The sequence below is a fragment of the Aspergillus fumigatus genome, chromosome 3 (genome assembly GCF_000002655.1).
Source record: "Aspergillus fumigatus Af293 chromosome 3, whole genome shotgun sequence".
Taxonomy (NCBI): Eukaryota; Fungi; Ascomycota; class Eurotiomycetes; order Eurotiales; family Aspergillaceae; genus Aspergillus; species Aspergillus fumigatus.
Genome location: NC_007196.1, coordinates 1,392,679 through 1,420,030, shown reverse-complemented (window position 1 = coordinate 1,420,030; position 27,352 = coordinate 1,392,679). Strand labels below are relative to the sequence as shown.

General features: G+C 50.8%; 9 protein-coding genes across 9 annotated transcripts; 7 read left to right on the top strand and 2 right to left on the bottom strand.

Moving 5' to 3' along the window:
- Positions 1-134: 134 nt before the first annotated feature.
- On the top strand, positions 135-924 carry AFUA_3G05810 (uncharacterized protein; the record flags this gene model as incomplete). Its single annotated transcript, XM_749930.1, has 2 exons — positions 135-343; positions 765-924. 2 exons carry the CDS (start codon positions 135-137, stop codon positions 922-924), a joined length of 369 nt encoding a protein of 122 aa, XP_755023.1.
- A 257-nt stretch (positions 925-1,181) lies between these two features.
- Positions 1,182-2,135, top strand: AFUA_3G05800 (serum paraoxonase/arylesterase family protein; the record flags this gene model as incomplete). Its single annotated transcript, XM_749931.1, has 2 exons — positions 1,182-1,913; positions 1,950-2,135. 2 exons carry the CDS (start codon positions 1,182-1,184, stop codon positions 2,133-2,135), a joined length of 918 nt encoding a protein of 305 aa, XP_755024.1.
- A 362-nt stretch (positions 2,136-2,497) lies between these two features.
- On the top strand, positions 2,498-3,673 carry AFUA_3G05790 (uncharacterized protein; the record flags this gene model as incomplete). Its single annotated transcript, XM_749932.1, has 1 exon — positions 2,498-3,673. The coding sequence occupies one exon, from the start codon at positions 2,498-2,500 to the stop codon at positions 3,671-3,673; it is 1,176 nt and encodes a 391-aa protein (XP_755025.1).
- A 560-nt stretch (positions 3,674-4,233) lies between these two features.
- On the bottom strand, positions 4,234-7,823 carry lreA (uncharacterized protein; the record flags this gene model as incomplete). The annotated part of the gene is made up of 5 exons (XM_077804335.1): positions 7,361-7,823; positions 6,287-7,275; positions 6,132-6,217; positions 5,624-6,062; positions 4,234-5,567 (listed from the first exon to the last, which is right to left on the bottom strand). Exons 2-5 carry the CDS (start codon positions 7,029-7,031, stop codon positions 4,234-4,236), a joined length of 2,604 nt encoding a protein of 867 aa, XP_077660491.1. The 5' UTR covers positions 7,032-7,275; positions 7,361-7,823.
- Positions 7,824-8,367: 544 nt separating this feature from the next.
- On the top strand, positions 8,368-9,608 carry AFUA_3G05770 (putative RAS small monomeric GTPase; the record flags this gene model as incomplete). The annotated part of the gene is made up of 3 exons (XM_749934.1): positions 8,368-8,422; positions 8,785-9,219; positions 9,292-9,608. 3 exons carry the CDS (start codon positions 8,368-8,370, stop codon positions 9,606-9,608), a joined length of 807 nt encoding a protein of 268 aa, XP_755027.1.
- A 2,175-nt stretch (positions 9,609-11,783) lies between these two features.
- Positions 11,784-15,005, top strand: AFUA_3G05760 (Zn(II)2Cys6 transcription factor domain-containing protein). The gene is made up of 4 exons (XM_749935.2): positions 11,784-12,859; positions 12,924-13,021; positions 13,114-14,630; positions 14,698-15,005. Exons 1-3 carry the CDS (start codon positions 12,752-12,754, stop codon positions 13,820-13,822), a joined length of 915 nt encoding a protein of 304 aa, XP_755028.1. The 5' UTR covers positions 11,784-12,751; the 3' UTR covers positions 13,823-14,630; positions 14,698-15,005.
- Positions 15,006-16,034: 1,029 nt separating this feature from the next.
- Positions 16,035-18,127, top strand: AFUA_3G05740 (aldose epimerase family protein). Its single transcript, XM_749936.2, has 2 exons — positions 16,035-17,156; positions 17,224-18,127. The coding sequence occupies exons 1-2, from the start codon at positions 16,669-16,671 to the stop codon at positions 17,720-17,722; spliced, it is 987 nt and encodes a 328-aa protein (XP_755029.1). The 5' UTR covers positions 16,035-16,668; the 3' UTR covers positions 17,723-18,127.
- A 2,020-nt stretch (positions 18,128-20,147) lies between these two features.
- Positions 20,148-21,524, top strand: AFUA_3G05730 (nicotinate-nucleotide diphosphorylase (carboxylating); the record flags this gene model as incomplete). The annotated part of the gene is made up of 3 exons (XM_749937.2): positions 20,148-20,612; positions 20,670-20,725; positions 20,795-21,524. The coding sequence occupies exons 1-3, from the start codon at positions 20,457-20,459 to the stop codon at positions 21,522-21,524; spliced, it is 942 nt and encodes a 313-aa protein (XP_755030.1). The 5' UTR covers positions 20,148-20,456.
- A 544-nt stretch (positions 21,525-22,068) lies between these two features.
- Positions 22,069-27,279, bottom strand: AFUA_3G05720 (putative anucleate primary sterigmata (ApsB); the record flags this gene model as incomplete). The annotated part of the gene is made up of 2 exons (XM_749938.2): positions 24,921-27,279; positions 22,069-24,855 (listed from the first exon to the last, which is right to left on the bottom strand). Exons 1-2 carry the CDS (start codon positions 27,252-27,254, stop codon positions 22,069-22,071), a joined length of 5,121 nt encoding a protein of 1,706 aa, XP_755031.2. The 5' UTR covers positions 27,255-27,279.
- Between the last annotated feature and the right edge of the window lie 73 nt (positions 27,280-27,352).

The following is a 27,352-nucleotide window of genomic DNA, read 5'->3' as shown; positions in this document are numbered from 1 at the left end:
GACCGCATGGGCGTAATGGGAGGGAACGGCGAAGGATGCATGTATCAAGCTTCTCATCTCTTTTCAACATAATTGTCCAGGATCACATTCGATGAGGCGATGCTGGAGCATTTTGGGAATCTGATTATTTTAAAATGGCTATTCGAAGAATGAACGGAATGGGACCACTGGGGGTACTCTTCTCACTTGATGTGTTTATCAGTGCTCAGTTTATCAAACAGGATCATTTCTCCAACTTCGCCCAAATTGCTGTAGTCTTGAGGATGGCTTTCGACACTGGTGAGAGAATCTTTGTAAGGGAAAGCTGTGCTCGGTTCTGGTCGGCAATGCGACAGTGGCCGGGGTACTCCATGCTCCGTACACTATGACCTCAGGTGCCGAGTCCATCCGCCATAGCTCCAACGAGGAGCTTCAGCTTCTTCTTCTTCTTCTTCTTCTTCTTCTCCACTCCCTGATGAAGATCTGCTGCTCCATGACGGACTAACTAACCAATCGAAAGACTACAATTCATTGAGCTTTCTAGATGCCCCATGTTAGCGTTGACTACGTGGGACTATTCACCACTACGCCATTCCTTCCCCGCTCTTCGGCCCCTTCCACACTGAGCACCTGTGGAGGTATCACATAATCACATTTCAGCCATGCTCTCTCGTCATTTCCTTCGTTTGTCTTCTTGAATCATCTGGTTGCATGAATGCGGGAAGAGACAGACACAAGCCTATATATCGCTTTCATCTCGCAGTCTCCATAGACTGAACTAACAGGCAATCCAGGAGCACGGAGAAAGGCGACAACGAGACCGTCACCATGGCTGGCTTCGTTCCTCTTGCTCTTCTTGCCGTCCTGGCTGCGACCTTGTATGGCCCTGTGTATCAGCAGCTCACCATCATGGGGGTTTCTTCCGGCGTCCGGCACCTCTGGTGATTGTTGAAGGACAGGGCTACCACAAGATTGCTGATACGATGCAATGTGAGGATTTGCACTACTGGCAGCCTACGAACAAAATATTTACAGCGTGTGAGGATTCGGTCTTGCCACGCTTCAAGTGGTTCCCTCCATTGGGAAACCTCGAGGAGCCTGCCGTCGCATCTACCGGCTCAATTCACGTCATCGATCCCAAGGTACTGCTTTCTTCCTCTCTCAACTGGCTTGGGTTATTTCGTTGACCTGTTGATTAGATAATGAAGTCAACGAGGCTCTCATTCGAGAACTTCTCGGGTCCGTTTGTGACACATGGGATCGACATCATTGAGGACCCGGAGAATCCCAATGCTGTGTATATCTTTGCTGTGAATCATCTGCCGAATCCGGAATATACACAGGACGGGAAGGATGTTCCCCAGGCACGATCTCAAGTTGAGCTCTTCCACCATGTTCTGGAAACAGCCACCGTTAAACATGTTCGTTCCATTCAGCACCCGCTGATCGCTACGCCCAACGACATATATGCGGAGAGTCCGAATTCTTTCTACGTGACCAATGATCATTACTACCGCGAGGGATATGGACGTCTGATTGAGGATCTTATCCCGGCAGCCAAGTGGTCGAGCATCGTTCATGTACTGATTCAAGATTTGAAGTCCAAGGACGCCGACAAAGGCATCGATGCCACGGTGGCTTTGACCGGGTTACACAGCAATAACGGACTCGGTCATGGTAGATCTAAGGACGAGATGCTCGTCGTCAGTTGTATGAGCGGGACTCTGTATCGCGCTCGCTCGAACAGTGACAACCGCACGATATCTGTCTTCGATGAGATTCATCCAGGTGGCCAAATCGACAATCCCACTTACTACGCGGACCCGTACCGTACTGCTGCAGACGACGCCAGTGGCTACATTCTGGCGGGAATGGCACGTCCGATTGATCTGTCTAAACATTACAATGATCCCAATGCTAAAGATGGGGCCATTGTATGATACGTGCGGCCTAATACTGGCACGAGTGAGAGTGGAGATCAATTTACAGAATGGGAGTCGAGTGTTCTCTTCGAGGATGATGGCACTCTCATTCGGACTGCTAGCACCGGGCTCTTGGTTCCCAGCGAAACAAAACCTGGGGAGAGAAAGAAGGCATGGTTGTTTGTGACCGGATTCGTCTCGGAGAGTGTTATTGCCGTTGAGGTCGACCTCTGAAGCAAGTCTCCTGTATAGATAGACAACTTGAAGTCTACTTCGATATCTCAGAAATATCCCCCGTGTTAGTGACCAGAATGACAGTCATAGCTGATATTACATCTCTATCCCTAGCTGTAGGGAACTTTGCAATCAATTCAACGTAATGGCATGTTCGTAGCCAATAGAATTACTGTCAATAATGATGATTGATGCCTTGCAGCCGTGGCGCCGGGGGCAAGATTCTGCTGCCTGAGGCACCTAATTATTTCCATGTGTCAACATTCGGACCATCACCGTCAGCAGCATCTCAAACACGCCAACGCTTCGCCACTTTCTTCCTCAATCTTGCCGATATGTCTGTGGTCTGAGGTGCTTTAACCATGCCATCGACCTTTTCCACTCACACAGCCCTGCGTTTGCGGGGCAATTGCCCAGCAATCACCTCCATGGCATCATCCAGGGTCCAGCATCGGCACCTCCGCTATCAACCTGCCGCCATTCGTGATTGCTACAGCCTTTTGGCTCGCGGCTACTCCAGCCCATCATCCTCACCGAAATCACATACACGATCGCCATCGTCTTCTCAGCCGGGCTCCCCTATTGTCCCGTCCATCTCTTCGACCGCGACCACTTCTCTCTCCAACGATGTCAACCCTCCGCCGAGCACCCGGCCAGCAGATCTCAACCTCCCGGAACCTGTGTCCGCGTCGGCCGGACCGGCGGACAAGCTGAAACGCTACGTCGCGCTGGGCCGCGCCTACCTTTCCTTCTACAAGACAGGCCTCAAAAACGTCTACCACAACTACCGCGCCTCGCTTCCCCTCCGCCGTTCTCTAGGTCTACCCGTCTACCTCCCCATCTCGCCTCCCCCGGCACCCTCCACCACCTCCACCAACAACAAGACCACACCTTTCCGCGAAGCCGTGAAATCCCAAAACCTCAGCCGCGCCAACTTCCAGCTTGTCCGCCGCGCCGCCTACGACGTCCGCCGCATGATCCCTTTCACCCTAATCCTGATCGTCTGCGGCGAGATGACCCCACTCGCCGTCCTGGCCCTCGGCAACGCCGTCACCCCTTTCACCTGCCGCGTCCCGCAGCAGATCAAGAAGGCTCGCCTGCAGCACGCGGCCCGGAAACGCGCGGCCCTCGCCGCCCACCAGGCGCAGGCGCGAGGCTCCGTTACTGGCCCCGCGGCCGGCTCCGACGCCGAGCGCGAGCTGCTGGCCCGCGAATTTGCACATCCCGGTTGGGTCGAGAAGGCCTCAGCGCAGGAGATCCTGCAGGCGTGTGCGGCGTTGGGGCTTGTGCGGACGCATACCCGGCCCGCGGCACTGGTGCCCTGGTTGTATCGGCCGCGGCTACGGCGGTATGTGGAGTACCTGGCGCTGGATGATGAGTTGATTCGGCAGGGGGGAGGCGTCCCGGCCATGGAGGCGGCGGAGGTCAGCATTGCGGTCGAGGAGCGAGGGGGCGTGGGCGTCGCGGACGGCAAGGAGTATTGGGAGGCAGAGAGGGAGGAGAGACGGTGGTTGGAGCGATGGCTCGGAAGAGCTTAAGGCTTTTTTCTTTGCAAAGTGTCATTTATCTACTGATGTATATTACTTGGGATAGATATCTAGATCTCTGGTGCATGGATACAGACTAGAACCGAAAGACGCCTTAGCGATCCGTGATGACTCAAACACATCACAGATCGACTGGCATGTCCATTGTTTGCATGGCTTGATTGCTTTCTAGGAATTGATCATCCGAGAACATACTTTTGGGCTGGCGTTGCCCTTTGAAATGTCGTAACTTTTCGGCTGCCTCTGTTTCTCCCAGCCGGTTCGCCCTGAAAACACATGTTTCGTACTGTACACTAATTATGAATCATGCCGTTATTGGGAATTCATGTCACTTTCGTGCCCTCAAACCCAGCCAGATTAGATCATGAAGTAGTCGTTATATATGGCTCATCGACGCCTATGCCTGCTGAAACCCCCGAAATGGCCATCGGCTTCTAAGATACCTCACGAGAGTCAAGAAAACGAAACGAGACAGACAGAACGCTTGCAATCGAGGGTCGGAATAAATCGCGTAAGATAAGAAACGAATTGTAGTGGGATGGGAATGTAGTTTAAGTGGTTGGGGCCTTTTTCTGTATCGCATTGCGGACCTGCTTAGCCCATCGTAGCCCACAGCTGTTGCAAAGATCGCGGTTGCCACTGGGCCCTCTGCGCCATTCGGGCGTGGTCCGGGTCTGGCACATGGCGCACGCCTTTTCGACGGGAACAATGCTCTGCTTTCTCTTGCGCTTCTTCCTCCGCGCAAGCAGGCGTTGGACCTCGTCGGACAGGGCGCGGTTCTGTTTCTCCAGTTCGCGGAGCTCAAATTGCCAGCTTGAACCTCGGGCCGTGTTCAGTTCGGCGAAAAGTGTTGGTTCATCGGGAGCCGGCACGTATTGATCACCGGATGAACCCCTTGCCGACTTATCGGAAGTTGGTTGGCCTGCCGCAGTGACGTTTCTTCTTCCTGTTACGCTAGCGTCCCTCGAAAATGTAGCAGTGATATTGAAAGGTACGACCTCTTCAGTTCCGGGGGTAGTTTGCGGCGATTTGGGAAATCGCAGCTGCGCGACCAAAAATGATGGTTTCTCCCCTTCTTTTGTGTCTCCAGGGTACAATGTGGTTTGGGCCTGCAACATGTGACCCTTTTTGTGCCGTATTTTATGGCTAAAACTCGTCTGCTGGCCGGTGCGAGCCACCTCTAAAGCCTGTTTTGCATCTTCCCGGGCATCAGCTGGGATCAGGTCTTGAATGCCTTTACCGACCAGATCATCGGACACTCGGCCAAGTACTGGTCGAGCCTTCGAGGACATGAAGAGGATGATGCCAGAGATCGAGAGCTTGGCCCACAGATCGTTCTCGGCTAACCCGCCATTGCCAATGTTTGCGAGCTGGTCCAGGTGGTACACGGGACAGACTCGGCCGGTCATGACCAAATATTGCCGGCCGCGGTCGCCAATGTGCCACGAGCCGTGACTTTCAAACCACATGTACCCGCTATACTTTGTCCGAACGCGGTACATGACACTGACCGGGTCGGAGTTGGTGCAGGATCGGAGATCGCGGATGACAGGACCGATATCACTGGGATGGCAGATCGTCGACAGTGTCTTTCCAATCAACTCGTTTGGGTCGTACCCGAGAACCTTCCGACAAGATGGAGATATGTACAACAGCTCCCCTTCGAAAGAGAGTACATGAATGACATCGTCGGCGTTCTCGACTAGAACGCGGTCCAGATACTGCTGGTAGCTCTGGTCAGGAGTGTCCAAGTTGTCCAGTATCGTCGAGACCTGGTCATGACTGAAGTACGTGCCATAGTCCGGATGCAACGTATAGATGTCCGGGGGAGGCGCCACATAATTAGGCAGCTGCTTCCGCTGGTAGTTAATCATGTACGTACCATCTGTCACATTTGGTCAGTCAGGTCATCAAGTCCAAACGAGAGCATCCGGAGTATACCTGGATTTCTCATTTTAATAGCATCTGGCTTTTCCACGAGATCGACCTGGAACCCGACATAGAATCGATAATCAGGCGAATTCCACCGGACAGGAACCATTGTGATCAGGTTCATGAATGGCTGACCGCCCTTCCTGTAGTTAATGATGGTGGCCTGGATCTCTCCACGGTGCTCTATTGTAGACCGCAATCGGAATGCCGTATGCTGATCGACGAACTTCCGGGGCATGCCCCGCTGAACCACGCCACTGGGGTCCTGAAGAAAACGACAATTCTGGCCGACAATCTCCCGCTCAGTGTATCCAGTCAGCCGCACAAAAGCCTCCGATACATAAATGATAGGATGATCCTCCTGGTGGATGTCGCACAGTGCAAATGCACATGACAAATCTACAGCGCCGATATCAATCTTGGGGTTAGGCCTAGAGACGACCTCGGCCTGGCTGGGGTTAGCTTGTACATATGGTAGCATTCAAGCCGTCGGAGTGACAAGACGGAAAGATCTTACCAATATGCTCATCATGTCAATGCCGCTGCTCGAATATATGCTGTTGTAAGGGGTGATCTCACCGGTGGTCGCCGACTTGATTGAAGCTATAAAATCCCATGTCAGCGCACAGTCTGTTCACACGCGACACGCAACACAGTGCAAAGAAGACGCACTTTTCATGGGCGATGGCCTCTTGGGCTGAATGTAACGGTGAGAAAGACCTTGCGTTGTAGGGGCCTGAAGATGCTGGCGTCGCCTGTGCGGTAACTGCTGGCTTCTTGAAGACTCAGATGATTTCGAGGCGTTGGTTGATCTGCTGGTCATGGACGTGGCTTGGGCCATATTGGTGCTTTCTTTGGCATCAACTGAGGATGTCCAATAGGTGTTGCTGCTCGATGGATGCGATTGCAAGGTAGAAGAGTAGGGGGCAGTTGGATCTAGGCTCATAGTCTGGTTCTGAAACGAAGGAAGCTGCTGCATTGGCTGTCCATTGAAGGTCTGTTCAAACATCAAGGAGGATTGTTGGTATACGGAAGAATGGCCGTATGCAATTGCACTTGCAGCGTCCAGTGCCATGGGCACCGAGTTCTCCATGCCAGACAGCGGGTCATACGGGAACAATGCATTGGGCAATTGGTCAGCCAACGGCACAGGGGGCGCAGGAAGAGACGAGCTAGAACCCAGCAGCTCGTCTGCTGATATGCCGCTCGGCAGCATATCTGACCCATGAGATTCAGAGAAAGAAAAGTCGCCCATTCGGAGGGGATCAAAAGGCGCAAATGTCATCATCATCATCATGTCGGCGTTGCTACAGTCAAGGGCGGCATGAGAGGTGTTGGACTGGCTACCAGAGGTCGTGGGAGTCATACGGAATGAGGTATTGCCATAGTAGTCGCCATTATTGAAGTTGTTGGCCATCTCAAGACGTAAGGCTCCGTTCGATCGATTCGATGTGGGAGTGTGCTGGCCAATGAGCGGATCGCATCTACACAGCGAAGTTCTCGAGAACTAGCCCACGATAGTAGACATTCCTTCCTCCTTCAGGAGCCAATAATTTGTAACCCTGTAAGTGCATCCAGAAGTTTCTGTTCGAATCAAGCTGCAGAAAGTCTGGATGTACAGACGAGGTGCAACTGTGGAGTAGATTAGTTCCCCTGTGCCACTAAAAGAAGCAAAGCGTGAGTCGGACTCAGAAAAGGGCCATGATAATATCAAAAACCATCAAAGGAATTGAAGAAAAGGTTTACCTTGAAAAGCACAACAGGAGAATTGGATATACAATAATAACCGCACAAAACAGGGGAGCAGATGAAAGATATGCGCAGTGCCTATATCACGGAAACGAAGCGATGAAGCGACCGTCCGATGAAATGCGCAGCGCTGGATGGACGGATGTGGATTCCGTGGTTTTCATCGAATAAAGACTGAGGGCCGAGTACATATGATGAGGCAGCATGAGGATTCATTCTGTTTCTGTGAACAGAATGACTGCAGACTGCCAGTGAGCAGAGAGACGGAGACATTGAACCCAAATGATCAACTTGACGTATCGAATTCAAGTGTGACAGATCAGCTGCGGCAAAAGGGGCTCATGAAGGCAAGATATCATGTATCCAAATATCCCAAAAAGAAAACCACGAGTTTCCTTCAGGGACCACTTGAGGTTAAAGTCACCGAGAGGATGTAACTTATGAAAGCTTAAGCATGGATTGATATGATGCTTTATACTCCGTACAAGCTTCCTTGTACCCAGTATCTACCCAATTCGATCTTGCTGCAAGTCGAAGTAAATATCTATCAGAACATCCTCAGATTATCCAGGTGATCTTATTGAATAGACTACTCGTATGCAACGGCATATTCTCCCCATACTATTTGTATATAAGAATATCCTAACTAATATATGATCCTGATAAGATAAGTGGAAATTACAGATGACCATCATATACCGAAAGGAGAAATTTGGCGTCACGCCGTCTCTGGCGGCGTCTCTCCTTTTGATCGCTCGTCTCAGGAGTCGAGTCCAGGTTTCTATTGCAACAAAGGAAGGGATCAATGTGTGAATATTCACTCAGATTTGGGGGCGCTCTCTCCATCGTCAATCCATAGCAATTGCGATTCTATTACCTCTTCTTTTCGCTTATAGGTCAAGACCGGCCCTGCCTCAAAATACTTGATGTAACACGGAAATAAACATTTCCTCTCCTGATACATAAAAGTTCAGCATCCACTTCGAAATACAGTGAAAGCCATAATGGAAGACGAGCCAGACAAAATCTCCATTACAATTTGCGGCGATGGTGGATGCGGTATGTCCCCCACATTCTTGCCAATGAAGATTTCCAAGATCTCGGGGTTCTCTCGTCTGGACCGCGAGAGGGATCGCTTTCATTATTGAACAAGATTGAACAAAGTTGATACTGATCTGTCGTGGTTGATAGGTAAATCGTCCATTACTTTGCGGCTGGTGCGGAGCCAATGGGTCCACGAGTGAGTATCCCTCTTGAAACAAATCGCAACGTGCAAGAATAGAAGACTGACACATCGCGACCTGAAAAGATACGACCCTACCATCGGTAAAGCAGTACCCGAGCCCTGAACTCCAATTCTCTTTCGTCTCGACGCGTCATCTTCTCTAACACCAAATCTTGATTCCTCGGAGGACTAATAGAAGATTCATATTCGGTGACACGCGTGATCGATGGTGTCCCTTATTTCTTATCCATCACCGATACGGCCGGCCAGGAGGAGTATAGGGGGCTGTTTGCCCTGTCCAACCTGAGGTCGGACGCGTTTCTGCTCGTCTACGACATCACCAATGCATCGAGCCTGAGCGCATTAGATTACTTCATGGACCTGATTGATATCGAGGCAGAACAACGCGCGGAAGACAATGCTCGCTTACTGAAGGAACTCGGGGATAGCGTACGCGGCGTGGAAGTCGGCATGCCTCCTCCAGTCAAGATCATCGCTGGCAACAAGTGCGATCTGAAGGATAATCGCGCCATCTCTGCTAGGGAGGGACTAGAATATGCCCGCAAACACGGTTGTGGGTTCATGGAGACAAGCGCGAGAGATATGGTGAACATTGAAGAGACATTTGCCCGTAAGTAACTTGTCCTCTGGCAGTATCAAGGCTGCCGGGTGGAGACGGCCTATTGATCTGATGCTATCGCAGTCATCGTCCGTCGTGTTACCGAAGCTCGTCGATTACATTACCAGCAGAACCAGGCGACCGCGAATCCTGGACAGGCCGCAGCGTCTGCAACTGCGCAACAGCCTGCCGAGCAGACGGCTGATGAGACCATGGGGCCCGCTAACCCATCGAAAGCTGCGAGGACCCCGTTCAGCCGTCTTTCAATCTTTGGAAAGAAGAGCAGTAAGTGTGCTGCATCCAGGTCAGAAGATCAGACTGGCGAGCCCAAAGCCGAAGCAGTGGAATGGAAAGAGAAGCCCGTCAAACCAAATATATGGAGACGCCTGCTTTGCTGCTGATTTGACATCAATCATCCGTTCGATAGTATCATTCTCTTGTATCTTTTCTTGTCTTCTGCTTTTACTTTATACCCCCGGTTATCTGCCAATTGACCGGCGATGCCTTCCATTCTTGACCATGTATTTGATCGAATTCGTTGGACATATCCCCACCTTTATATTTTCATTTTTATTCTTGATTGTTGTTTTGTTTAGTACAGTATTGACAGGTCAGGCCAGACGGACTCGATGTTTGTGCCAGTTCAGCATCGGTCACGGAAGAATGAAGTTCAGTCATCACTCAACCTCGGCATAAGCAGGGGTACCAAGCATGTTTGCTGGAGTCAAGCTTAATATCCTGTGCAACTGTCACGCAACTCGCGCGAGTTTGGTGGGTCAAACGGCTTGTAGTTCCGATCAAGACAAGTCCACCCACATCCACTTGAGGACAGGGAGATAGGCATCTAGAGTCTGGCTAATTCAATGGTAGACTGCCATCATCTATCTGACATCAACGTTGGACACGATAAGCGTAAATCAGGGTCATTGATCGTCCTAGGCCAAAAAGGTTAAGTGGCCACTGAAGATAACAGGATATGCACATAGTGAGATAATCAAAGGAGATGTCCGAATCATTGATCATCACGGGACTGATTGCAAGCCAAAACTCTATCTCAGGAACATCCTGGACGTGTGGCGCAGACATGAAGTCAGCATTCAGCTCTCAGCTCTAGGTAGATAGAGACAGAAGAGGAAGTTGACTCTAATCAATGGGTTGTCCAGCCGCAATTGGCTGTTTCACAGACCTCAAATAGGTTCTAGGTTGGTCCTCAGCGAGTCGAAATACTGAGATAAACCTACCTCGCTAAGCGACGCTCATAGACAGTTTGCACTGTAAGGGGCATAGCAGCCATGACATGATCGGTGATAGACTTCTATCATGATGTCAACGTCATTGACTAGAGATAACACTGAGGCGGCTTTGATTTCCGCGAGAAACAGCTAGACGGGCAAGAGACCCATAGAGCATATATCATGATTAGGTAGATACCGGCCAAGCTAGAAAACACCTCGGCAAATAGCCCTTGGTCTGGTGAATTGTCTTACCCCGTAGTATAATAGAGAAGAAACCATGTCCTGAAATTGTGCTCGCAATGAAGTGCATACGACGGAGTATTTACTCCGTACAGGGATTAGAGCCGGTCTGCCGCTAAGCTTTTAAATGAGGAGTATCTGCCATTTTCAGGAGAAGGAGGAGAAGGAGAACCTGTGACCGTGAACCGATGAATCAGCGGAAGACGCATAACTCGGTAAGTATAACCAAATTAGTTAGATGATTGGTTTGCTATGTGATCGCTGAAGCAACTCGAGAGTTGTCGTGTTAAAGAAACGATCGGCAGCCATGTGCCGAGAAGAAGACTCGAGAATAAGAACCCGCTTTATGAACGGGTTTTGGATAATAATAATAATGCGATGTTTATGCGTATGCGTCTGCTGCACTACCTATTCAGCTTGATGGGTCCAGTATGCTGTAATGTTGATACAAGAGCACTCCATGTACCTGAAGAAGTGTGACCATGACAGAGTTCGGTATCATCAGGATCGTGATTTTGATGGTGCCTCCTTTACCTTAGAGTTAATATCTTATATCTATCTTCTAAAAGAGGGCTGTGTGTCCTTCGTATCGGATACTAGAGCTGATGATCGACCAGACTCGGATATACGGATTTGCTTTTACTGCATCATCCGAAAATTTTCTCTGGTTATGGATTGGCTGCTGAGAAAGGGAACACTGGAGGAAAGACACAAATAAAATAATAAAAATGAATTAATAGTTTTACATGTCTTACATGAGCTCAGTGAGACGAACAAATGCCTGGAAGAGGAAATTTGAAATCAAGGAAACGTCTGGCTGGGACATCTCCGAGGCCCGATTAAAGTCTCCGGTTCCGAATACTGTATTGTAACGGTCATGAGGATGTCCTGTACCCGCTAAATGTAAGGAAAACATCTAAGGTAGGTAGCCTTGAGGTAAAATTCTGTATTTCTCACAAGGATTCCATAACAGGATTTGATCACTCCAGTGTAGGGTAGGGTATCGAATGGCTTTAGTAATTATGTATTATCTGATGCCTTGACCAAATATAATCATAATACTAAGTAAGTAAGTATGAATAGGTCATACCTTAACATCATTGAACAGTTACCCGTACAATACGCCGTATATACAGCCGGTCCCCGACGACCGTCTGGTATTACAAGTACTGCAAAGTTCAAAGGGATCGCCGAACACAGCTAGCCTAGATCCATATTTCCTCTTTGGGTATAACTGGGCCCTGGCTGGGTCTCTTGGAGTCTTGGGCGCTGCGTCAAGTAGAACGGATTCACCACTACCTTGCCTTGCCTTGCTGTAGATATTCAACGCAGCTTCGGGATGGTCGTTGCCAATTGGTAACCTTCGAAGCTAATCACAAAAAGTAAATATTACTCATTGCCTGAGAAATTTCGAGTAATCAAGAAATATCTCAAGTATTATTCATAATCTCCCCAATAATAATAATAATAATCAATCATCACCTCAAGAGTCTAGTTAAAAAGCTGTCGGTCCTCCCTCCTCCATAGCTCCTCTGCTCTATTAGTATAACTATATTACTACTACCTTACCCTACTTACTACTGCTTTACCTTGGATTAATGGATAACTACCTATAACCAGCAGCTTCAGCTCCAGACCCTCGCGTTATATAATCCACTGCCTTTCTTATCGCTGTAACCTTTACTGGCATCCTTGGGTCCATCCAGTTCTGTCCATCCCTCCATTACATCTTCATTCCTCCTGTCAGCTGTTGGGACTGGCTCGTGAGCTCATCTATTCTCCGTCTTCTCCGTCATCTATTCTCCGTCCTCTCCGTCATCTATTCTCCGTTACTTAAGCTCATTTACCCCCCACCATTCGACCAATCCGTTGTATCATTGATCGACCTTATCGTCCTCCAAACCCCCAACAACCATTGCTGTTGCCCTTATCCCTCAGGAAGTAGGGGTTCAAGATAGCTGGATATAGTTTTGGTTGGACCCGTCTGGATTGGTGTTGTCCTACCATCGCACACGCCCTTGTTGGTGTCACCGGCATCTTACTTTGATTGATACTTCCTATACCACAAAATGACGGCACGTCAATCGTCACCCACATCGGACCACTCACATTCGGACGGCAATGTTCGCAAGAGGGTGTGTAAGGCGTGCGATCGGTGTAGATTGAAGAAATCAAAGGTAAGCAAGCCACAGTCCAGAAGCAAGCATCAGCGCGCTCTGGGGCGGCGCTGACTCAGTGCAGTGTGACGGCGCCAATCCATGTGGACGGTGTAGGGCAGACAATGCCATCTGCGTCTTTGGCGAGAGGAAGAAGGCCCATGATAAAGTGTACCCCAAGGGGTGAGCTTGCACCTTTGGCTACTCTTGGCTTTTATGTTATGCGTGCGAGGAGGGTCGAACTTTAACATGCTAATCTATCTTTCATCTACTAGATACGTTGAGATGCTGGAGCAGCAACAGGCTTGGCTGGTATATGGTCTTCAGGAACTATATCGACGCTCCAGCGAGGGTGAAGGGTGGCCGGGAGAGCCGTTAAAATGCGAAGCAAATGGCCACCCTCTGACGCATGATCTGCTCACACGGCTTGGCGCTCTCGATCAAAGTAAAGGCGAACGCTTCGAGGAGAACACCGAGGTCATGCAGCAGGAATTGTGGAAGCAGAATGCCGGCCATATGCAACGACAGGATTCATCAGATGGCAGTTCCGGGAGTGCGCAATCGCCCATCACAACCTCGCGCTTCGCAGACGCCTTCTCTCGACATCAACTCCCTCCCACGCCGCCAAATCTTAGCCCAACAGCGCGTAGCCAGGCACCAACGATTAAGGCTGAACCCCAGATGGCTCCCCACAATCCCGCATACATTACGCCCATGTCGATGCAAGGGGTAGTAAACCCCATCGCCTTACAAGGTCCACCTCAATGGCCTAACAGCAACTTCGGAACCTTTGACGAAATGGACATGATGGGACCATCCGACTTTACGAGTCTTTCGTTTGATGATCAGTTATCATCACCGATGTTCAACCGGCAGATCCCAATCAATTGCGTAACGTCAGCCTCATTCATGGATACGAAGAGCGACTACGAGGACTTCAATCAATTTCTGAATCCGAATCCGACCGAGATAACGTCCATGTAGTGGGTCAAACTCCGCATATTGTACAGTGTCTTTTCTTCTTCATATCATTTCCAGTCTACGTCATGGTTCATGTCTACCGAGGGGAGGTTGTTTTCAGAGCTCACTATTTAGTAGCTCAATGGAGCTTGGCGTTGGGATAAAACAACCGGAGGTCTTGGATAATGGAACTGTTAATGGGGGCGTTTGAAGATTTTTCTTTCTAATTTTCTGTCTTTTTTACTTCTTCATGCATATCATGTATGTTTCATTTGTTTCGGTGTTTGACTCGGGCTTTTCATGCCTGTCAGTGTTACACCATAGTGAGCGAATGGAACTTTGATACAACAATGAGCACTCCTCTCAACATTAGCGACCGTCTTATTTTTGGGCTCATATTGCTCATGTGGCTCAAGCTGTCTCATCATTAGATCATAGATTAGATCATGGATCACAGTCGAATGATTGGACGACTTGTGCTGATCAAGAACTGAAAGTGCGGAGTGACGTTGAGACATGCCTGACTAATAGCTGATGCAGAGAACTACGTCATGCATCGCCGCATACGGGGGATTTATAATAGCGAATTTTTAACAGCGTTCGGCGAACTCGAAACAGTATAGTCTTGGGTAGATTGGAGCGTTCACAAGCCCTTTTCTTTTTCGTTCTTTTGGTTTTTTTTTCTTTTTCTTTTTTCTTTTTTTTTTTTTTTTTCTTTTCTTTTTTTTTGGCTGATCATTTTAAGCGTGCATTTGCAACTTTTTCCGAGATCAGATTGCATCAGCATCCTCCTGGTTGATCTTGAGGGTTGTGATTCAGGGCTTGGTAGCTCGTACGCAACGATTCTGTCTAATTGCAATACGGATATCATGCCTGACAATAGTTGATCCCCTGGTCAGTTTTACCATGTTCCAAACGGACATTAAGTTATACTGTGATAATGGTTTCATCTAAAGATCGGTTGTGTTAAGACTTAAGCCTCCAAAGTAGACGCAAAAAAGGGAAAAAAGGTAAGAGGAGAAAGAGGGAAAGAGGGTCCAATATTCCCCACTGAGGAAAAAAAAGTTCCATTTCTCCATCCGGGCAAACTGGTCAGCCTCACTCACAGTCCGAGCCCGGTTTATCTCCAAACCCCGAGATTTCAGACTGATTACTATTCCATTTGCTTGGCTTACAACTCAGGAGGCTGGAATCCAAAGAAGCCAGCGGACGTGAAAAAAAAAAAAAATAGTCCGAGATGCCGACCGGCCGACCCAGCTTTTTACGGAGTAGAGTTGGTGGCTCCATTCCAGTTCCCGATCTCCCATCGGAACATGGCACCAGTTTCAGGTAAATTCGACTCCTCTATCAGCTCACATGCACCGGTTTCACTTGCTAGTTATCTAGATGCTCCGTAGACTACTGCGCAAAGGACTCTTTCTCCGTAAGTCGGCGAAATCCTAGTTTACTTGTAAAAGTTGTCTCCACGAGGGTGTAATGTTTGTTTAGTACGTGATCATGATGCTGATATCATATTGACCTGCAGACAGCACCTTAAGACGACGTATGCTTCGAATAGCGAGTTCTCGTCCTAGATTGGGTCGTGGAAGTTGGAACAGGTACCATCAGTCCATCGCACTCTTTCTCCGCCTGTTACTGGCTTTGCTTTGTAATGGAGCCTTCGCTCTGAACTCTCAAAAGCAATAACGGTAGTTAGTCATGGTGCTGTGCAACTCATACTCCCATAGTACGAAGGTACCGTGTACCGTGTAGAGACTAGGAACAACAGATCGATACAGTTGTTATCCTTAAAGCTAGTCACTGGAAGGTACTTTGATCATCCAACTGCTCGTCCAGGCAAGAAGACTCATGGACTCAAGAATCTAAGTGCCAATCATCATCAGAGTCTAGGCCGTTCGTATTCCACAGATGCTTATGAGCGGACGGACGATGGACTATTGTTTCCCCAAGCTGCAAGGCTCGGATTTCGGAACTTCGGGGTAAACGCTCTCCGTGATTACCGATCCGTGCTGATGATTGAATGCTTGACACTTGCGTTGACAGGCACGACTACCTAGTAACGACGTAGAGACTAGTCTGTTGACAGTGTCAGCTGCTCAGAGTCGTTCTAGACATTATACCTTGATTCTCACAAGCCTCACAGTCGGTATCCTTGCGAGAACAACCCTAGTAATATCCAGATATGCTCTGATAGGGATAGCTTATGTAAGGGCACCCCGGATTATACCATCATCAAATGCTCCTTCATTAAGGACGAGCCGCTGACAGCCCGTTTGAGGCTCATACCAGGCATCCAAGTGGGGGGGGGGGGGGCGGACGGCTCTTGATATAAAAGCGAGTCGAACTCTGACGAGGTCTATGCTCCGTGCTGTACATCAGTGTCATGCCAAATAGACAAAGTCCAAGCTCTGAATGCATTGTGCTGCCTCAGGCATAACCACCCCGGAAATCTCCTAAATTAGGCAGAGTATCAACTATCAACATCTTAGCCTAAAGCGCGGCCCCTCCCTCACAGAGTAAACAATCCCTCCTCCAAGATCAACATTTTATTGGTCAATTCGCAGCTGGCAATGGGTACTATGAGTATTTAGCCGTCGAAAAAGAAGGACAACTAGACAACTAGACAACAAAAATGTTGAAATATGCCTCATCTCATCCAGGCTCTGGTGCTTTTTCCCGTCCTGCCATTCTGAGCAACCTGTTGCGGGGTTAAGTAGTTACTACTCCGTACCGGGACATCTACCCCTCCTTGATATCGAAATCCGCTTTTCTATAACAACTCGCATGCCCAATTGAACTACTTAACCCCATTAAGTCCATGTCCAACCAGTGACAAGATCCCAAACAAGATAGGAAGACGACCTGATATCATGTCTGGAGAATCTGAATTCGCCTTTCTGCCTCTCGGAGCCATCATCCAGGAGTTCCGCGTCGGAGGGAAGAACATTGTTCTCGGCTTCAACACCCAGGAGCAATATGATAAATACAACTCGGCTCACTTTGGCGCAACAATAGGTCGCGTGGCCAACAGAATCAAGGATGCCGTCATCCACAACCTGAATGATCGGGACTACATCTTGGCCAAAAACAACGGGCCCAACTCACTACATGGCGGGGGGAAAGGCTGGGGCAAGTGCGTCTTTGACGGTCCTCAGACCGTGAAGCACGATGGCAAGGATGCTCTGCTGTTCAAGTACCTCAGCAAGGACGGCGAGGAAGGCTTCCCCGGCACAGTGGAAGTGCGAGTCTGGTACACCGCCAGCAAGGAAGACTCCAAGACAGTTCTAACTACCGAGTATGAAGTTGAGTTTGTGGGTAACGAGTGTGAGGAGACGGTTGTGAACATGACCAACCATAGGTAGGTTGCAGTTAACAGAGGTTTTCTGCCATAGCGCAATAGTTGACAATATTTTGTGTCTCCATAGTTATTTCAACCTCGGCAACGGTCCTACCATTGAAGGCACCAAGGCCCAATTGTCCACCGCCGACTACCTGCCCCTCGACTCCACCGGTATCCCGCTTGGTAACATTGACAAATTCCCTCTGGACGTGTCCAAGCCATTTGTACTCGGCGCGGCCGAGCCCGACATTGACGATGTGTTCCTGATGGAGACTGATCCATCCAAGGTCGTTTTGGATACGCGCAGTCAGCCCTTGAAACTGCTGGCGCAGTTCAGTCACCCGGACACGGGCCTGCACCTCGAGGTACACAGCACCGAACCCGCGTTCCAGTTCTACACAGGCAAGTACATCAACGTGCCTGCGATGGACGGGCTGCCAGCGCGTGTAGCTAGAGCCGGCTTCTGCGTGGAACCCAGCCGATATGTCAATGCGCCCAACGAGCCTGGATGGCGGTCGATGGTGCTTTTGAAAAAGGGACAGATCTTCGGATGCAAGACCGTGTACAAGGCCTGGAAGGCATGAGCGTTTGTCAAATCCTTGGCCATATATGATATGCCTTGTATCTCGGCTACGGCTCCCAAACTAACTGGATGAGGTTACCCTCTGGTGTCTTTTTTGATTCGGTGGTCCGGCACTCCGTAGTCTAGTTCCTGTGCGATTTTTCGCCAGTTTTGGCCGCGGGACCCGCAGCATCAGATGATGCTGTGGCACTAAGACTAAGTGCCCTGTGCAGGTAGCGTGCTATGTGCCGATTATCCTTATCTCCGTGAGATGTATCCGGGAGACCATCAGTGTCCCTCACTTTAGAAAATAATCTCGAGAGGTAGAGAGTTGAATGAAGTTGTGGTTCACTGGTTTTCCCACTTGTGCCATTTCAGAGACCAAGCCCATTCTAGAAATGAAAAAAGTTCGATGCTCGGGGGTCCACCCACATGAAATCGAACGGCGTCTGGCAACGGCGTCTGTCAGGCCATCTGACGAGTTGAGCCTGCTTAGGGTTGAGGACCTATACCGCGGAGAAACGGTCATGGGCATAGTTCGAGGGCCTGTCCCATCCCATACTTCGCGCTGAGTTGGCAGCTGGGCAAAGTAGTATTAGTCTGGCGTACTCCGTAAAATGGCTCATCGTTGCCGTCTCTGAGCTGCCAAGAGCTTCTCGAAGCCGACTATGGGTCTTCTAGCGCGCAATGATCGTCCATATGATCGTGCGGTCTGCACATATCGACTGGCTGTGCTCCTCTGTCGTCTGTGCTATCCTACTTAACAGTGTATAAAGACCATATGACCACCAATTCTCGGCGAACAGACGCATTATACCCATATAAAGGATAGATCACAATACATGTCAGCGGGAATATATGGGACAATGGTCTTTACTGTTGATATTAACATTGGAGGACCAGGTTTTAGTTAGATAGAGGGGCTACTCAAGTATTCAAGGTGGTATAAAACTCTGTGCCATAAGGCATCCCACTTTCTCTGTAGCTACATGAGCTGCCAGGGCAGAAATGCCAGTAGTGGAGTTTGGAATTTCAATAAAAATGTATTGCACCGTACCGAGCAGTAATGAATGGGTTGGAAGACAAATGTTTTTGTATTTCGGTATTCTCGTTCGTCATGATACCATGTCTGTACAGAGCGCGGACGGAATCAGGATTGCCGTGTAATTTAATTAATTCTCTGGTAAGTTTGGCGGACCCGGAACGGAGATGTTAACTTCCTGGGTCCTTGGCATTTTCTACCACTACTCTCAAGTTGGAAAGGATTATTAATGAAGTTCAGGAAGCGCAGAACAGCCACCATTTCGACCTATTTTGTACTTGCTCCGCCGGACCTATCTACAGGGCACACACGCAAGCCGTTGAATGTGCTCAGCATGATCACATCAGCGTAACCAGTTGTCCTTGACATAAAACGGAGTTATCAATCTAAAAAGCTGGTCAGCAACCGACATATCAACCGATCATATGTCCTAAGTCCGACAGGTCAGTCTCGACAGCCAGGTGCGTGGCATCGAATATCTGGGCCCGCAACAGATGAGGTTGGCTTCAGGGCGCAAGGAGGCTGTGTAGGTGTTCACTATCGACTCTGAGGACTTGAGGTTGTTGAATGCCTGTGGCCTAGCACAACTGACGAAGTCGTCGAGACCAGCACTGACTCTTGAGTCTGGTTGCGCTTGGCAATTTGAGTCCTTACCCCACATATAAGTCTCATAGCAGGTAGATAGTCTATGTTGGCAGTCTACTATGCGTACCAACCGACCGCCCGAGCCCGTGGCTATAGGATACTTCGTAGTGCTTGCGAATACGAGATAGCAGCACCAAAGGGCCAGAAAAGATGGTACGTGCGGACAACGTGCATAAGCCTGACAGCTTGTCAGTTATCCCAGCCTCTCAGGCCAAACTTGCTTTCTCGTAGTCGTAGCGAATACGAATTCGCAGGGTATAATCAGGAGGATTCGAGGTCAAGATTCTGGACAACAACAACAACAACAACAACAATAGCAGCATCAACAACTGAATCCTGTTGCCTAAAGCAGCGGATCGACCCCTGAGTCTTCGTAAGCGCAGTTAGGTAAACACGTCAATTAACAGCCGAGTCGTCACTCGTGGCTGTGTTCTTGCGCGGCCTGATTCCTTCGCTTTAAGCTGTCTTTGAGTTTCTCATCGTATTCGTCTCCGGCTTTGGCTTCCTGTTTGACTTGTTAGCTTTCATGATGTTTATTTACACTTACTCCGTACAGACTTGTTGGCCTGACGATACATACCTTGTCTTTGCTAAAGCGATTACATCCTAACTTGTATCAGATCTGATGTGTCAATGTCACCTGATTAGTCCAAATGTCTTTTCTCCCGAATCCGGTGCTGTCTCGTTGTAAAGTGCTATGGCGCTCCGTTGGCCTTGGGATTGTAAGATTGTTATAACGTCACGTGATGCTATGCTCCGTAGCAGAGATGCCTCCGATCACAGCCGAGCCATGTGACGCGCCCCGGATGTTGCCGATGCCCCGCGTGGGGTTGATCGATAGCAAGACACTTTCATGCTCGATAAACGTCTTCTGGGGATGCATTTCTCTTGCATACTCGTGCAGAATCCAAACGAGTAGCAGCTCTTTTTCTCCGGCCGCCCCTCTGTCGGTATCCGTGTCAATTGCGCTGCAGAGTTCTTGTGACACCGAACAGCCATCTTGACCCGCTTATTGGACTGAGAGCAGTGACTGACCTGAAAAGAGTGCACTTTTGTACAGCAATACACGATGGCATCGGTCTATGGAGATCTCCGGCATCTGCTGCCGAACAACTACAAACGGCTCATCACCGCTTGGTTGGAGGAGGATTGCCCCAGCTTCGACTATGGAGGGTTTGTCGTCGGTGAGTCAGAGGGCGAGGCAAGATTACTGGGGAAGAGCAAGGTATGCAGATGGGATGCAAGTTGATAGTATGAATGTCCATAGTCTAACACATACCAGGGCGTCGTTGCAGGTGTACCCTTTTTCGACGAGGTCTTTTCCCAATTGGGCTGCACGTACGGCTACTACCCTCCCCCCCGGCATACAGAAGAGAATAAAACAGGCTGATGGTTGAGTGCTCGCAGAGTTGAATGGCACGTCAAGGAAGGCGAATCCATCGACCCGATCAAGCATTGCGCCACCGTCCGCGGCCCCATCCGCCAGATCCTCCTCGGCGAGCGCGTCGCCCTCAACATCCTCGCCCGCTGCTCCGGCATCGCAACCAAGAGTACCACCCTTGTTGCCGCCCTGCGCGCCCACGGCTGGCAGGGCACGCTCGCCGGCACCCGCAAGACCACGCCTGGCTTCCGCGTCGTCGAGAAATACGGCCTTCTTGTCGGCGGCGCCGACCCCCACCGCCACGACCTCAGCTCCATGACCATGCTCAAGGATAACCATGTCTGGGCGTGCGCCAACAACCGCTCCGCCGCGGACGGAGGATCTGGCTCTGCTGACACCCAGTCCATCGCGGCCGCTATCCCCCGCGCCGTGCAGGCGGCCAAGGCGGCGGGCGGTTTCTCGACCAAAGTCGAGGTCGAATGCCGCAGTCTCGAGGAGGCCAACGCGGCTATCGACGCCGGCGCCGACGTCATCATGCTCGACAACTTCACCCCGGAGGGAGTCCGTGACGCGGCCCGCCAGCTCAAGCAGGACTGGGCCGGGAAGCAAAAGTCGTTCCTCGTCGAGGTCAGTGGCGGCCTGACCGAGGCCAACGCCGCGGCCTATGCCTGCCCGGATGTGGACATCCTCTCCACCAGCTCTATCCACCAGGGGACTCCTATCGTGGACTTTTCGCTCAAGGTGTCACTGCGGTAGATGATGATTGTTTAATTACTCTGTATATGGCATTGGCGGACAGCCACAGGAGTTCCCGGCTTGTATCATTCATTTGAGCATATCCTACATAAAACACTGGAGGAGACCCAAGACCCAACTTGTAGTGTCACGCCTGGCGTGGACTTATCGTATCACGACCCATATGATGTCGTCCCACCTCTCGAGGTGTCCATCCACAGTCTGCGCTACAAGGCCAAAACCAGTAGAAGATGAGCCGGCGTCCGATATTGACATCCATGAACTGTCGCTGACATTTTGAACAATTACTCCGCAACTATGCACAGCCCGGATTCATCAATCCCAGGAATCAACAAACACCAGGGGGTATATAGTACATCGAGTCCAGCATAAAAGCATGACATGAAACAGTGTTCAAGTGAATGACAGAGTGAGCGTAGAAAATACATAAAGCAGCCGCTAGAGATAACGATCATATGCGAAGGAAGATACGAACACCAAAGTGCCAAGGGATGAATGGATCGCAATGTAAAGTGCCAAGAGGCAGGATATGAGTCGAGCTTAATTAAACTTCAATATCCACACATATCCCCTCTCCTTCGCTCGAGCTCAGCTCCTCGTTCCTGAGACGGCCATAATCACCGTCGTTGCTCAGATCAGAATGCTCTGATTTGCGGACTCGACCGTGATCGTAATCGCCGTCGGTCGAGGTCTCTGCCGACAGACCTCGCCGCATGCGCTGTCTCTCCAGCTGAGCACGAAGTCGTTGGTTTTCCGCATCCCGCTCCTCGAGCCGCTTGCGCGCTCCGCTGCGATCCAGCAGACGCGCCTCCCGCTCCGCCTTCAAGCGCTTCTCGAGTTCCCTCAGACGATGGATCCACCGCTCATTGCTTACCGGGTCGCCCGACGCATGCCGTGAGTGCGAGCTGGGGACAATGGCACCCCCGTCGTCGGCTGGCGCGTTCGACGATGGCTGAGGGATGCCTGTTGTCGAACTTCGGTGCGCATTCCTGGAAAGATGGGGCGTCGCAGACTTTTCGATCACGGAACGGTGGCGGGTCAAGGCCGACTCTGCGTCTGTCCCAGACTCCGTGCTCAGTGTTCGACTGGGCGAGCGTTGGATGCCTTGTCCCATACCAGCGGCAACAGCTGCTGCGGACGTTGGGCCGCGACTGCGCGAGTGAGACTGAAGCAGATTCAGCTCCGCCTTTAGCAGGCGGTTCTCTCCACGTAGCTTGGCAATCTCGGGCGACATCCCGGACTGGCCTCTGCTATGCTGCTGAGCCCGCAAATTCATCACCGACTCCTCCAAGCGGTCGAGCTTCTTGATACGCTGTCCCAGGGTATGTTCAAGATTCTGATACTGCTTGGTCAGATCGCGCTCGACGCCCTTGATGCGGTTCTTGAATCCCCCTATAACATTCTCCAGTGTCTTCACCGCGAGCAAGAGGTTGCGGCTGAATCCGGGCCAGAATAGGATATTGCCAATCACCTCTTGGCTGGGTAGGTTTCCATTGATGAGACTGTTTGAATGCGCCCAGTCTGGCCCACACATTGCGGACAGCCGCTTCCACATGGTCAGTAGCATGGAGTTTCGCTCGTTGAGTTGCTCTTTGAACTGCTGCTCCAGCGCTGTAAATCGCTTGCGGTCCTGACTCCGGGCATTTTCTAACTCCGTAATGCGAGAATTATTCTGAGTGATGGTACGAGACGCCTGATGGTGAGATTTGAGGGCCTGTTCAAACGACTGTTTGTCCGCCCGACGGGCTTGTCGTTCACGTTCGAGGAGCTCCGAAAGCTTGCGAGACTCGAGTCCGTGACTCTCAAGAAGAGCATCGCGGTTCCGTAAGAGAGTCTCTTTCTCGTCCAGCTTTGACCGGACGCTCTCAAGCTCCAAGGCTGTCGACTCAAGTTCCTTCTGCAACTTCATGATGTTGGAAATCAGGCTGGAACGGCTGCCAGTGAGATCTCCCAGCGTCTCCCTCAGGTTATTCTCCAAGTCCATGAGTCGCTCTCTCCAGGTGGCCGTTTCGATTTCTTGCGCAGACAGGCTCTTCTTCAGCCTGCGGGCCTCCTCCCTAGCTGAAGAAGCCTCCCGGTTCAGTTCGTTGATGATGCGCTGAACCTCCTGTTTCTCCTTGGTTCCCACGACTTCGCGTTGATGTCGTTCCTCGGCCAGACGAGATTCCAGCTCCTTTACCTTGTCCCTTTCGCTCTGCAGGCTCATCTGGCATGTCTTAAGTTCAGACTCCAGGTCCCCAATCCTAATCTTGTCACCGTCTTGCTCTTCGCGCAGGAACGCAATCTCGTTCTGGCTCGATTCGATTTGGACGGTAAGTCGCTGCACCTTGGTATTCGCTTCATACAGACTCTTTTCCAATGCCTCCATCTCTCGGTTACAGTCCTGGAGCTCTCTTTGAACTTTTTCATATCGCTGCAGGTTGGTTTGTGCGTCTTCCTCAAGCCGTATGATGCCTTCACTGGCGGAGCGCATCTCAGCTTGCAATGCCCGGAGGTTCTCGTCCTGATTCCGGAGCTCCTCTTCCAGACGCTCGCATTCTTCTGTCTTCCGCCTGACCTCCTCCTCGAGGTTTTCTATGTCTTCTGTGTACTGGGCGTCCATAATCTGCATGTTGACGAGGCAGTCATTCATTTTCCGTTCAGCTTCGTCACGTTCCTGGTGTAACGCGTTAAACATCTCATCAGCCCCGTCTACGTCGGCCTGATACTGCTTGTCGAGGGCATCGTATTCCGCGATGCGTTCTTCTAACTCGGCCCTGATAGTCTGGTTCTCAAGTTTCAGCGCGGATACTTGGTCACGCAGTTGGTCAATCCGCTGTTCCAGGTCCTCGCGTTCTGCATCATCGCTTCGAGATGGCCCTGTCCCGTCACTTGCCCGCGACGAGGATCTGCCCTGGGCTCGAGAGGCAGACCGATCGAAGATGCTATCTCCGGCGACGGATCGAACACCGTCACGGCGCTGGCCGAGTTTCAGCTCCTCGATCTCTTGGTACAGCCGCTCTTTCTCTTTGTTACGAGATGTGAGCATGGACGTCTGGGCGCTAACTTCTCTCCGGAGTTCTGCATTCTCCTGCCTGAGGAGTCGTATTTCTTCCACAAGTGTATCGCTGGACGAACTAGTAAGGGTCGGCATGCGCGTCATATCTCTGTCGGAGGCTGTTGTATACGAGATCATGGATCCCACGCGGTCTCGCTGCCCTGCTCTCGGAAGGGCAATCACGTAGTTCAACTCGTTCCGGAGGGCCTGTATTTCATCCTTAATTCGCTTGTTTTCCTCCTCGGCCTGTTCTCGCGCAGCAGTTTCTGCGTCAAGCATATCTTTCCACATATCCTGGAGCGTCAATATGTCAGTACCAAGCATTGAGGTGTTCGTTACAGGACATCGGTGGTCATTACCCTCTCTTCTCTAGCTCCAGCCTCTGAACCGACCGGCCTGTCACTCAATGCTTTGACCATCTCCGCGAGTCTCCTCTTTTCGCTTTCCCGAACAATACTCTCGGATCGAAGCCTCTCGATTTCAAGTTCGTAAGCCTCCTGTCTCTCCCGCATAAACAGAATCTCTTCGTCCTGTGCGGCATCGCGGGAATCCTCGTCGGAGCCCTCAGGGTCGTGGTTAGCCATGGACTCTTTGTCCGATTGTTGATCCTTGAGCTGCTTTTCCAAGTCGCGGATTTTCCTCTTCAAATTCTGATTGTCTTTCTGCAACTTGAGCTTGTCCGACTTCAGCTCGACATTTTCAGAGATCATCTCCTTGATTCCTTCCTCCGAACGCCTGTTCAGCGCTTCATTGAGGAAGTGGATGCGCATCTTGAGATCAAAGTTCTCCTTGGACAGACGGTCAATGGTGCTGCTTTGCTCTTTGAGCGTCATGGTTCGACCGCTTCTCGCGAAACCTGGAGTCGGGAGGCCTGCACGCTTCTCAGGAGAGGATGGTCGACCCGCAAAGTCTTCCCGGAACTGCCTGACAAAGGCGCTTGGTACCTGGACGTCCTTGACGCGTTCTGCGATGGCAGTGTCTGTTGGAAAGATGTTGTCTCGAGGTTTTACCTTTGGTGTCATCGGCCCTAGATCATCCCCTAACGTGGGCGATTGGCGTTCTTGGTGCGGCTGCGGCTGCGACTGCGACTGCTGCTGAGCTGAGCCGGGCCGCGACTGCGATATGCCTTCTTCCTCAGTCAGGGTCTGCAGGCCACCCTCGGCAACGGCAGAGGGATTTCTCCTCTCCATGACATTCTCTTCACTCAAGCTAGAAATGCCGGAAGCCATGCTGCCTAAGCTAACAGATCTCGTTAGGTTGTTGCGAGGGTCACCTTGCGCAGGATGAGAGTTGCCTGGGACCGCGCCACCGGACTGAAGGGCGTAGTCCGCGCCCAGCGTCGCATCGTTATTGGTAATCTCTGTGTTGTTACTGGCGACGGACGAATAAGAGAGACGATGCGATGACTGGCGACTGTTCAAGTATTTCGGCCTGTTGCTCCTTCGACTGCTTGTGCGGGAGGCTGCTTCTGCATCCTGGGCACTCTCGTTCTGAAAGAGTCTCGGGCGTTCCAACGATGAGCTTCGAAAACTTGTCTGTGTACTTAGATTAGCCGCCTGCATGGAGCGAGTCAGGTCAAGTGTCGTAGAGTGGTCAGCCTCTTCTTGGCCATCCCTGTTGGTTGACTGCGAACCCTCCGAGAAGGTAGATTGTACTCTGGCCGACGATCGCGCCGCCGCGTCTGCTGCTGGCGACGAAGATATCGCCTCCAACGCGGTTGTGTCATCTCCATGATGTTGCGGCACGGTAGTGGGCGTAGCATCCAGGCCCATGGTAGAATCGTCATGAGGACCCAAACTCGGAGTTTGCGGAACCGACACCTCCTTGCCAGTGGATATCAAGTCGGGGCTCGTATTGTCCGCTGTCATGAAGGACTGGTTGGTCTCAGATGCTGCCGGCTCATGCGCATTATCACAGTTATCTTGCAACAGAGTGTCGCCGATACCCGCCGCCTGGTTCGAAGGAGCGACCTCGATTGTCGAGGGCTCCGGTAAGAAACTCGACTCCATGTCCATCAATTTCCTCCGCATCTCTTTCTCTTCCAAGAGGGTCTGGTTCTCAGCGCGCTCATGGTCTCCATCCTCGCTGGAGAGGAACAAGCTACTGTCATCGTGATCGGGTAAGGGAGGGAGGTGGGATATATTCGAATCGTCATGGTCCGAAGGATCGATCGTGGAGGTGGGATCGTCATCTCGGCCTAAATCGAGCGTCGTCTCATCTTGGGTATGGTAAACCTCGCTGTCTGTATCGTGAGCTTCGTCCATTGTTGTGCTGCCGCCGAGGGGCGGATCTGCCCATGTGGTGTCCTGCACCATCAAATCAAAAGGGTTACAAAACTCCTCCACCGATGCGAACACTTCGTCGTCTGTATCAAAGGCGTCAGGTATCGACACGCACGACGGGAGGAGATTCGACTGCGCGCAGTGAGTGATTTGGAAGATCGGAGACGGAGAGGACGGCGGCGAAAGGTCGGAATTGGTCGACATGGTGACAGTCGTATTATTGTTGTTATTATTATTATTATTTTTATTATGGTTTAGTCCAATTAGTCTAGTCGGTTTTGGACTGACGTTGGCGGATTGGATCCAGCGTCTAGGCACACAGTGACACAGGCCTTTTCCTTGCTCCACATTCGCCTGAAGAAATGAATCAGTATGGATCGGGTAGATAGATATCATGATTTGTGAGCTCATTTCTCATGGCTACCTTACGGCGTCGGGGCTTCGATTAACTCACCTCGTCGGCGGGATGAGTTCTTCGACAGTGTCAACAAAACAATAAATAGATTGCT

Excerpts from the sequence above, each read along its gene's own strand:
- AFUA_3G05760 (XM_749935.2), top strand. The coding sequence starts at position 12,752 with ATGACGGCACGTCAATCGTCACCCACATCGGACCACTCACATTCGGAC. Across the intron at positions 12,860-12,923 it reads GTAGATTGAAGAAATCAAAG|TGTGACGGCGCCAATCCATG; the intron begins GTAAGCAAGCCA and ends GACTCAGTGCAG. Across the intron at positions 13,022-13,113 it reads GATAAAGTGTACCCCAAGGG|ATACGTTGAGATGCTGGAGC; the intron begins GTGAGCTTGCAC and ends TTCATCTACTAG.
- AFUA_3G05740 (XM_749936.2), top strand. The coding sequence starts at position 16,669 with ATGTCTGGAGAATCTGAATTCGCCTTTCTGCCTCTCGGAGCCATCATC. Across the intron at positions 17,157-17,223 it reads GTGAACATGACCAACCATAG|TTATTTCAACCTCGGCAACG; the intron begins GTAGGTTGCAGT and ends GTGTCTCCATAG.